Below are 11,672 nucleotides of genomic sequence, written 5' to 3'. Positions count from 1 at the left end.
GGCAATGTTCCCGCGTTCCCAGAGATCCCATTCACAGTAAATGCTGCATGCCGGCTCAATCTCGAGATATATGCCTATAACCAGCAATCAGATTGAATCCTGGCCTCAATCTGGGTGCCCTATATCCTACACAGCACATATCCCAGATCCAGCACATCTACCTACCAACCCTTCTCTGTCTGAAGCAGCAGAATGTGATGGAGGTCTGTAGTCCAGTGTTGATTGGTAACCATCTCTCAGATTCTTTCTTCACTTCTCAGAATTACTGCTAGAGGGCAAATGCCGGGACGTGAGACTGCCTAATACTGTCAACTGATCCTGAAGAAACAGGAAAAAACACGAGACATTCACTACTCTCTGATAATGGTGTTTAATGGCGTCAAAGAAAGCATGAGATAATTGCAACTAATTCACACAGGTTCTGTATTTGCATTCTGGACAAGATTTAACCATTCTAAAATGAGTTTCCAAAAGAAATGTATTAAATAAAAAACTTATTTGCCCTGAGATGAATACCTCGATGTCTGGGTTGAAGTCAATTCTGAATTGAGTTGCGAATTCTACACATTATGATAGAAATGTTTGTTTTGACATCATGTATGGTTACCAATACCATAAGGAAACATTTCATTTTTAAAACTCATTCTCTTAAAACAATTTGAAATAATTACAGTGGTCTGAAATACTCTAAGATCATGTTGTGGGTTGTCTATAATAATTCCCTTCATGTTTTTAAATATCCAAATACATTTCCCAGAAGTTATTAGATAAAACAATTGTATGAAAGGGAATAAGCTAACCTATAATGACAAAGAAAAATACTGGTTTGAGTTATAATCAAACTAAAGCCTATATTCAATCAGATCAACTGTTAACCTGCGATAGTATTCTTTGCATTAGAAATTCAGAACAAGAAAGTTTAGGCTATATAGAAACAATTATGCTCAAATTGAAAAATCATTAAACAAAATGAGAATTTCGATCATCCTAATCGAGGTGTAGATTACATCTCACATCCCAGTGTTCAACTTGTAAACAAGGCTTCATGGGATTTCTGTTAATGCAATGCCGTGTAGAGTTGACAGATCTAACAATTCCACCTCCGTTGCGGATGTCTGCTAAAGCAGATCTGACTGAATAGAGCCATAATATTTAAAATGGCATGTGTATTCTTTGCATTAATAAGTGGCATATGCTTTTTATAAAAGACTTGTAAAATTAATAGACTTCAGGCCTTAGTTTAATTGGTTTAAATAAATTCTACTTCCTTCAATTCAAATTCTGTTTCCTGTGGGGTGTGGCCAATTCAAATTGAATTAAATTCAAAAATTCAGAATTGACCCCAACCCTGCTCGACATATCACAAACATTAATGTAAAACAAACAGAAACAAGCCAATTCTGAATAGCTGCCAAGCAAAGTAGAGACTGTTATTAAAAAGTGGGGGTGCGGCTGGAAGCTTCTCTCTAGCTTTCTCTGGTCGTTTCCGGCAACGGGGTGGGGTGTGTGAACCGGTAATAATGCCAGTCTTGGAGTGCTTCTGGTGGGATTCCAATTAGAATCAGGTGCTCTTGTCGGTGTCCACCTTCAGGTCCTTGGCCACCAGATTGGCTGTTACCGGGTGCATGGCTGCCCGGTGGGCTATGAACACACGCACCGCCTCCTCATGATACTTATCAAAGTTATACACTTCTCTAAAAGAAGGGAGGGAGAAAGAGAGTGATTAGGTAGAACACACACACACAAAGGGTCCCTAAATAAGAGAATAGGAAATAATTTGATCCAGAAAGCACAACACCGCATGGCATCTAATAACAGAGATTGTCTCTCAGATAGTGGCGCCGTCGGTTACTTGAATAGTGGCCGTGTGAACTTCATCCTCCCCTGCTCTGTCGCCATCTTCAGTGCCATGGGAACGGCATCCTCCCACTTGGACTTGACACACAGCCGCAGCCACCTGGAAGAAGGGAGCCAACAGTGAGAGACAATGACACACAGACACATACTGCACGATGTGACCCCAGAACAGGAACTCGCCTGAAGCGGATCTCTGCGTTGTTGAAGGCGTTGAGTTGGTACACTTCCTGCATCCTCTTCACATGGCTCAGGGGGAGGGGCTCCTAGGGGGAGGAGATATGGTCATTGGTCCGCTTTGGATTCAAATAGAGCGATCGCATGGCTTTATGGAAGGTTGCTATGACGACCAGGTGAGTGACAGTGAGGCGTGTCTACCTCTTGCAAGAGCAGAGACAGGAACTCTATGAGCTGGTGGGTGGAGAGAGTCTTCACATCCACCTCACTGAAATTCCCCAGATCCCCCTCCTTGGTCTAGAGGGAGAGAAATTAAACACCACAGTAATACTTGTAAAAATGCTATGTTCTATCATCCTGAGGTTTCTAGAACATACACATTATCAATGTGGAGCATGTACCCTCACCTTCACCCATCTCTTACACAGCGCGATGCAGGCGTCTGCCATGGTGCTGTCATATCTGGGGGAGGAGGGTGGCATCGATTTAACACACACCTCCGATTGAATGGACAGGTAAACAGTGACAACTAAAAACAGACCCGCAAAATAACAGAAGTGGGGCTCAAAGGTGTAACAGCCAGCCAGGTGAGTGATTCTCAAGGGAAATGGTAAGGTAAACCCACTGTGGTTTGACGGGAGGCATCCCAGGGGTGTACATCCAGGCGTTCCAGTCCACCTTATTCAGGATGCCCACCTGTGATCGGATAGGGGGGGCAGTAAAGGTGAAACAGAGAGAAGTTCAAGAGCCACAGCAAGAGGATTTGATAGCAACTTGGTTAGGTGGAGAGTGGTGGTTACTGTACCTTGTTCTTAAAATAGGTGAAGAGGTAGTGCTTCCACTCCTCAGTAGTGACGCTGCTGTAAGAAAACAGCTGGATGTACGACTTAACAAAACCCATAAACACCTCTGTAAGAGACACAGCCAATTACATGAAGCAAGTGACTTCATTTTTATTACTGAATGAAATGCAACTGTGTGTGTGTGTGTGTGTGTCTCACCAGGTCCTCCCATGAGCTCCTCCAGGTGATAGAGAAGAGAGAAACCCTTCTCGTAGGGGACAGAGGAGAAGGCTTCGTCAAGGTCCACCTCATTCAGGTTGGGAACCAGGTTGGTCAGAGGGTTGTTGGCCCCAAACGTGTTCACCTGGGAGACAGAGGAAACAGATCAGATAAGGTCGGGCATACACAGTTGCACCCGCACACAAACAAACGCAAACACACACAGGTATGAATGAACAGCTAAGTGACTTCAGTGAAGTCGGACACATTACTTAAGCCTTGTTCACACTGCAGGCCTCAAAGCTCAAATCAGTTTTGTTTTCCAAAATCATTTTTGGAATACCGACTGTCCAAACAGGAAGTTACAAGTGACCAAATTTGATTTTTGTGTGTTCAGACAGCAGTCATTAGCTGACATGGTTACGCTAGTTGTCATGGTAACGAAGGGTGTGTGCACAGTGGTGTAGGCTGATTGGTGTTGGTGCTCGTGCTTCCCATCAACTGAGAAGTTATGTAGCAAGCTAAGGTGACAAAGCCTGCCATGGACGTTTCCCAGTTGCTTTGAATGACCAAAATCATAGTGTTAGAACACATTTAAAAAGCTTCAAATGATATGACCTAACTTTCAAAACAAGGCCTTTTTGGTTAGCCACAGCAGTCAACTAGCTAGCTAGGTGGCTGTTTATCTCTCTAGCACACTCACTAATGTTTGGAAATAATTAACAAGTTATTTAGCTACCACATGTTCTTGTCAAACTGACAGAGTAGCTAGCAAGCAACAAGATATGCCAAATAAAAACCGCTTGAGAGCAAATTAATCCGATTTGACCTTTTAAAAACAAGTCGCACGGCCAGGAATCAGATGTATTACTCACTTCAAACCACCTACGAAAGGTGGTTTGAAATGTGACTTGAAATATCCAATTCCATGTGCTTTTTGGGTGTTCAAACTCCAGGAAAAATAACAGATATATATATAAAAAAAGGATTTGAGTCACTTCAAACTGCCAATGTGAACAAGGCTTAAGTGTACTCCTGTATGTACCAGTGTGTTACAGTGTACTCATGCACGTGTGCGTGTTCTCTCACCGATTCCTGCAGGTCCTTCCAGCCGCCCATGGCCTTGAACTGTCTGAACTGTTCACTCTCCATAGACCTGCCAATCATTCTCTCAAGGTACACCGTGTGACCCTCGTTCAGCCTGGAGAAGGAAGGGGCACAGACGCTAATTATGAACTCATTAACTCCGGAAAACGATCTTCCTTCCCCCCCCCCCCCCCCATCTCTCAATCCCATTTGTCTGATACTCAGTTATGGCTAATTTGACCAATTAACATATCATTCAAGCGAGAAAAGAACATTGATAAAATGTTTTCACTGTGTCGTACCAGAAGTGCTCCCAGGTCTTGTTGGTCACCAAGTTGCCAGTCCAGCTGTGAGAGATCTCATGGGCTATGACCTGGAGAGAGAAACAGGAGGAGGACACAGGTTAACACACCAGTACACAGATATAAACACATACTTGAGAAGACACGGACACCAGTGTTTACTTACACTGGACAAGGATCTGTCTCCAGCCTAGAAGACAAACATAGGATGAAAGGAATGTTACAAAAGAAAATACACAGACAGGGGGATTTGGTATTGTGATGTGTGTGTGTGTAAGGTCTCTCACCAGAAGCGTGGGGGTGGCAAAGGTAAGGCAGGGGTTCTCCATGCCTCCATATGGGAAGGAGGGGGGCAGGACCAGGATGTCATACTGGCCCCACACATACGGCCCCGCAAGGCCCTCAGCGGTCTTCAACATGGTCTCTGTCTGAGAGGGTCATACACACCTTTTGGCAAGGCTGACATTTCAATACTAAAAACTCTGCTGACGTAGAATGAGTGGGACAGACAAATGACCTACGTACCACACAGATAACAGTAAATACTGCTAAACTCACCTCTGAGAACTCATATGCTGCCTTGTCCACAAACTCCTTCTCTGACCAAACACGAGACCTGGGCCCAATCTCTCTTGTAAACAACAAACATTTATTACTAATATTTCACTGATCATTTATTCGTTTCAAATAAAGAGTAGGAAAACAGGGCAATAGTTATATGTATGGGTGGGTGTGTCTACCTGCTCTCCAGAGCTCCCACCACGATGGCAATGAGGTAACAGGGCATGGGCACCTGGGAGGTGTCAAAGGTCAACAACGGTGAAATAAATCAAACACAGCGGTCAGACACACACAGCCATGTACCCGCTCCAGTCACTGACAATGTACAGTACCCGTTAAAAGTTTGGACACACCTACTGTACTCATTCAAGGGTTTTTCTTAATTTTTTACTATTTTCTACATTGTAGAATAATAGTGAAGGCATCAAAACTATAAAATAACAAATATCGAATCATGAAGAAATCAAAATATATTTTATATTTGAGATTCTTCAAAGTAGCCACCCTTTGTGCAAAGCTGTCATCAAGGCACTCGTGTTATTCTCCCAACCAGCTTCATGAGGAATGGTTTTCCAACTGTCTTGAAGGAGTTCCCACATGTTGAGCACATGTTGGCTGCTTTTCCTTCACTCTGCAGTCCAACTCATCCCAAACCATCTCAATTGGGTTGAGATCGGTGATTGTGGAGGCCAGGGCATCTGATGCAGCACTCCATCACTCTCTTTGGTCAAATAGCCCTTACACAGTCTGGAGGTGTGTTTTAGGTCATTGTCCTGTTGAAAAACAAAAGTCCCAATATGCGCAAACCAGGTGGGATGGTGTATTGCTGCAGAAAGCTGTGGTAGCCATGCTGGTTAAGTGTGCCTTGAATTCTAAATAAATCACTGACAGTGTCACCAGCAAAGTACTCCCACAGCATCACACCTCCTCCTCCATGCTTCACGGTGGGAACCACGCATGCGGAGATCATCCGTTCACCTACTCTGGAGTCTCACAAAGACACGGCGGTTGGAACCAACAATCTCAAATTTGGAGTCATCAGACCAAAGGACTGATTTCCACCGGTCTAATGTCCATTGCTCGTGTTTCTTGTCCCAAGCAAGTCTCTTCTCATTGGTGTCCTTTAGTAGTGGTTTCTTTGCTGCAATTCAACCATGAAGGCCTGATTCACGTGTTCTCCTCTGAACAGTTGATGTTGAGATGTGTCTGTTACTTGAACTCTGAAGCATTTATTTGGGCTGCAATTTCTGAGGCTGGTAACTCTAAAGAACTTATCCTCTGCAGCAGAGGTATTTCTCGGTCTTACTTTCCTGTGGGATGTCCTCATGAGAGCCAGTTTCATCGTAGTGCTTGATGGTTTTTGCAACTGCACTTCAAAGTTCTTGAACTTTTCCAGATTGACTGACCTTCATGTGTTAAAGTAATGATGGACTGTCGTTTCTCTTTGCTTATTTGAGCTGTTCTTGCCATAATATGGACTTGGTCTTTTACCAAATAGGGCTATCTTCTGTATACCACCCCTACCTTGTCACAACACAACTGATTGGCTCAAACTCATTAAAAAGGAAAGAAATTCCACAAATGAACTTTTAACAAGACACACCTGTTAATTGAAATGCATTCCAGGTGACTACCTCATGAAGCTGGTTGAGAGAATGCCAAGAATGTGCAAAGCTGTCAAGGCAAAGGGGTGGCCACTTTGAAGAATCTCAAATATATCTTGATTTGTTTAGCACTTTTTTGGTTACTACATGATTCCGTATGTGTTATTTCATAGTTTTGACGTCTTCACTATTATTCTACAATGTAGAAAATAGTAAAAAAAAATTAAAAAAACTCCAAACTTCTGACTGGTAGTGTATTTCATTCAGATTGCAGGCGTACTACGACAGTTCCTTTTGTTATCTGGCCGTTTCATCTAAACATTCCTTGTACTCATTATTGTTTGATCAGCAGCTACTTCGGGAGCGCTGTGCCTTGAACAGTCAAGCCAAAAAGCAAGACTGACTTACTGTATTAAGCTATGGATGACAATGGATGGTTGGATGGAGAAATGGATAGAAACAGTGATCGAGAATAGAAACAGTGATCGAGAATAGAAACACTGACTGGTTGTCTGAAGCGGTAGATGATCCGGCTGCTGTCCTGGGGATCAGGCTCCTCTCCGTCCCGTAAAGCACTCATCACAGCCACCAGCTCCTTGGGGACAGACACCTGGGCATAGTAGGTGTGTTTCATAGCAGGAGTATCCTGGCAGGGTACCATGCTCCTGCAATGGGTGGCCTGGAGGGGTTTGAGGTGGTTATTAGCACATTATCACATCAACCACCTAATCTGGATTTATCTCCAAGAGGGGACGAATATAAGTAATGTAAGTAAACAAAGTGTGTGTACAATAATATAGAGGGCTGTTAATATCAGCGACAGAAGAGCCAATGATCAACTTATCAGTGCTGCAGCTGAACACTGCACCATTGGACACACAGGTGATACACAAAAAAAGAGGGAGGACAGGAGGGGGGATATAATAAAGAAAGAAAGCAGGGGCAAAAGCAACCTCACCTGGCACAGGTTACAATCAAATGATTCAATCTTTCTTCTGCTAGGAACTTCAAAGAGCAGAACAGGTTTCTGTGCGTGATTACAACACCAGTGGCCAGATGTTGCAGAAGATGGGGTTGGGAAAGTGTTCCCTTGTTATGTCTTTTGAGACAGTCTTACAACTACTTTTACAGTTAAAATGACCGTTGAGCAAGACTGGCATCCAACCAAAAATAATAAGAATGATAAGGACTTCTAGTAACAGAAGTTGTTTCTGTGCGTGACTACAGTTACACTCGGCAGATGTTGCAGAGGAGGTTGTGAAAATGTTCCATTTTGATGCCGCAGTCTTGCAACTACTTTTACCATAGAAGTACTGTTCGTGGTGCAGTCTTTTGTTGAATTAGAATGAGCCCAACCCAAAATAAAGACTTTTCATGTTTGTGCATGTCCATAAACTCACAGTGTGTGTGTGTGTGTGTGTGTGTGTGTGTGTGTGTGTGTGTGTGTGTGTGTGTGTGTGTGTGTGTTACCTGGCACTGGCTGAAGAGGTAGGGGTGTTTCTTCCCAGCAGTCTGTTCAGGAGTGAGCCACTGCAGCGCAGAAGCACTAGGAGCCGTCTCATAAGTCACCTCCACGATCACATACTGACCCCTGAGAAACAAAACACACACACTAAATGTTACCTCTAAGCCAGTATCCATCAGTTCAATCTCTGAGGGTTGAGTTACCTGGGGTGGAATCAGTGATGTGCAGTGTTCTGAAAGTTACAGATAGAAATGGAATGAATAGAGAAGACACTATTCCCTACTCTATATGACAATCATATCTGTTCTACACAATTCATTTCTATCTGGATGTTCTGTAACATTACAGCTTCCTGAACAGGCCTCTAAAGTGTGAGAGTGAGACAGAGGGGGTGCTTATGTCGGGGTAGGTTCCTTGTTCCTTGTCAATCGTTGGCTTATTGGTGAAATCAGCAGTCAGACAATATCTTCTTTAAGTAAATCAATCAAACCTTTATTAATGCAATTGCAGGCAGAAGTTAACAATAGAAACACAGCATGTATGTCTCAGAGTAAGTTCTGCAACCAAGCAAAGGGCGCAGCTGGTTATATACCTGTGGTCAGTCCCTGGTGGTGTGATCATCTACATCAATGTATGTGTGCAGCAATAAGCTGAGATTACCTTATAAGGTAACCTAGTATAGTAGCTTCTCTAAATTCTAAGTATCATCTGCATTTTCCACTGTCACACGAGATCAAAAAGTGTGAAAACCAGATAGTGTTTACTTCTCAGCTCTTTACCTAGTTCCGGTCAAACTCACACCCAGCCTGCAGGCACGCTCTGGCAACAGCTATGGCGTAACCGCAAAGACTAATATAGGTAGCTTGTGAAAAGTATAGTGGCAGAGTTTCAGACACATAGCAACAGTATAATAGTGAGCATATGATTCTTAAGGTCCCCTTCATCAATAATGGGGAGGGTCTTTGTGACCCTTCCCCTACAGTTACCTGGAGAGGTCAAATGGCAGTGTGATCTCCAAAGGGGTTCCCATGAAGCTGTGCTTGGCTCCCAGAGTGAACTTTGCTGCCTGTCCATTGGCTGTTACCTTGGAGACCTTCAGGTCCTTCGTGTCAAGGGTCTGATGGTAGGAAGGAGAGAGAGAGAGGAAAGAAAGAAAGGGGAAGTGGGGCAATACTTTTGGGTAACCAACAGTGTCAGCAACTACAATAACCTCCAACTTCCCCCAGATCGTGACTGTAAAACAGCTGTAACCATAAGAAATACATCATTCTATCTCTACCTGGCCCTGAGAGGCTGACTACATTTTCTACACCTGCTGTGAGTAACACAGTCTCCACTCCGATCTAAAGTTCACGCGCCTGGTATCACATGCCAGCCCGACCTGTCAAAGTCTTACTGTCACTGAGCAGAACAGTGTCATAAAGCACATATGGCTAGCTACATATCATTCCTGAATGTGACCCACTAATGATCAGATTTGCAATGAGTGAGATTCAAATCAGAGCTTGTCTTGCAGCAGTGTGTGATACATTGTGTGTCTGATAAGCTCCACCAATTGCTTTGTAGCAGTGTAGTGAAACAGGTGAAATGAAACAAGGTTTACAACTGCAACAAGGGGGTGGGTATAATTTGTTGAACGTTCCAACAGGAATCTGCTCCAAAAACTTCGTAAATAACAAGGTTACCAACAAACGCATACAAAGTTGTATAGCGGCAGAATAAGATACCGGGTAGGGAGTGGGTTATTTCATTAAGTGTATTTCTGAAAAATGTCTGTCCTCACTCTGGTAGCCTATGGACAAACATTAAGAATAAGCTACGTGGTGAGATGATGCCTATTCGGCAGCTAGTTAGCTAGGTGAATTGATCATGCTACTTTGTATGCGTTGTTTGAAGGCAACCTTGTACTTTAAGACATTTTTTTAACGGATCCCTGTTGGAACGTTCCACAAATTATACCCACCCGAAACAATGTGTACTGAAACAAGGCTTTTTCCCCACGTCAAAGGCATTTGCTAGCAAGAATGAATGAACTTGGCTAGCTAACGTTAGTTTACTAACGTTAACTTGCTGCATAACCAGATTGAGAAATTAGATAAATACTGTACCAAAGACGTGAAATTATCCACTAAAACCTCCACGGTGAGCGCGACCTTAGCTTTGAGGACATGGCTGTCAAAATCCACATGGAAGGTGAGATTCAGGTGCTTGGTAACGCACTTGGAAAATGAGGAAAATGAGCAGGGGTCTGTAGCTGAAGTCATGTTCGGTCCAGGATCATGAGAGAACTCTAAACACTTGCATTAGCTATGAACTACAACCCAACTCACCGCACGTCCATCTGACAGCGCCCTGCTGCATGCATTGTGGGAGTTGTAGTTTACACTGGAGCTGAACGTGAGTTTCTTTCTAAATTAATAATCAAACCAGTACATTTACCAGAATGAGCTTTCCGTCCCCTTTCAACGATCTATATATTTGCATTAGTAAACACTTCGGGGAAACATTTTAATCATGTTGATTTCAAAGCAGTCTTTCAATACCACTTGTTTTTAGCTCTTTTTTTTGCAGAACAACTAAAGAAATCAACCTGGTCCACTTCAACCTCTCATGTGTTTCATAATCTGGCCAGCCGGCGAATGTGTGGAATAGTGACATCATGACAAATTGGCACTTTTTCCTCTATTCCAGCAGGTGTACCCACACCATGTGAAACTCACTGAGAAGGAAGTATGAAATGAATTTATGCTCATACTTTTTGCGATGCACCCCATACTTAACAAGCTAGTTGCCTGTCAATGAATAAATCATTTTGTAAGACCCCGATTGTGCTTCCTCTCCTTTAAACTCCAGAAAACTAGCGTTTGCTACCTGTCCTTCCCTGACTCTTACTCAGCTAAGTGTATTAGATTACACATTCTGTCATCACAAAATACATTACAATCAGAGTCAGAGGCCTAACCCCAAATCGATCCAGGGCCCTATGCACTTGTGGAGATCTGACATGATTTGATGGCTTTTAGCAAAATGGTGAAACTTCCACCTATCCTATCAGAAGTTGGAACTATTACCATATTGCAGGGTTCCCCAACTGGTGGCCTGTGAGCCGAAGTTTGTCCACGGGTGATTTTATTTGGCCCCCAAAGTAAGCAAAGTTTGAAATTATGTTTTATTCAAATATTACATCCGTTTGGGCTTCTTGCGGGAAATTTGCAGTCTACAAATGATTTGTAATTATGTTCTGGCCCTCTGACCAGCTGCTCAAGAAAAGATCTGCCACGGCTGATTTTAGTTGATTATCCCTACCAAATTGCTTGCACCTGTCAAATCCACTCAGATCTCCACAAGTGTATGGAAGTAGGGTCTAGGGGTCGATTTGGGATTGGGTCAAAAATCTATATCAGTCACATGACCTGTGTGATGTTTCCCAGGATGCCTTGGGGACACCCAGTTCAGCTTCAGACTGCATCAGTCTGTGGGCTGCAGGGGCTCCTGGTTTGTAGAGGAGGATGCCTACAGCAGAGATGCACCCATCACACACTACTGGTGAGCCCTCTGTCTGGCCCAATCCCAAATCATATTTATGAAGATCTGATTGGATTTGACAGGTGTAAGCAATAGG

At 43.3% G+C, this 11,672-nt stretch overlaps 1 protein-coding gene across 2 annotated transcripts; it reads right to left on the bottom strand.

The window, feature by feature from the left end:
* Positions 1–351: 351 nt before the first annotated feature.
* On the bottom strand, positions 352–10,415 carry lkha4 (Leukotriene A-4 hydrolase). Of its 2 annotated transcripts, none has more exons than XM_014207491.3 (18): positions 10,159–10,415; positions 9,037–9,167; positions 8,056–8,176; positions 7,091–7,264; positions 5,161–5,213; positions 4,979–5,051; positions 4,708–4,848; positions 4,587–4,610; positions 4,421–4,491; positions 4,122–4,233; positions 3,033–3,177; positions 2,837–2,940; positions 2,657–2,727; positions 2,439–2,493; positions 2,233–2,328; positions 2,038–2,120; positions 1,853–1,957; positions 352–1,694 (listed from the first exon to the last, which is right to left on the bottom strand). In XM_014207491.3, exons 1-18 carry the CDS (start codon positions 10,312–10,314, stop codon positions 1,562–1,564), a joined length of 1,848 nt encoding a protein of 615 aa, XP_014062966.1. In that variant the 5' UTR covers positions 10,315–10,415; the 3' UTR covers positions 352–1,561. The 2 variants fall into 2 exon arrangements, with proteins under 2 accessions (XP_014062966.1, NP_001133592.1); NM_001140120.1 differs by having other exon boundaries at positions 8,056–8,197; positions 10,159–10,315.
* Positions 10,416–11,672: the final 1,257 nt, after the last annotated feature.

The sequence above is a fragment of the Salmo salar genome, chromosome 07 (assembly GCF_965601325.2).
Source record: "Salmo salar chromosome 07, fSalSal1, whole genome shotgun sequence".
Lineage (NCBI taxonomy): Eukaryota > Metazoa > Chordata > Actinopteri > Salmoniformes > Salmonidae > Salmo > Salmo salar.
The sequence above is the reverse complement of the archived record's forward strand: the minus strand, read 5'-3'. Positions and strand labels throughout refer to the sequence as shown.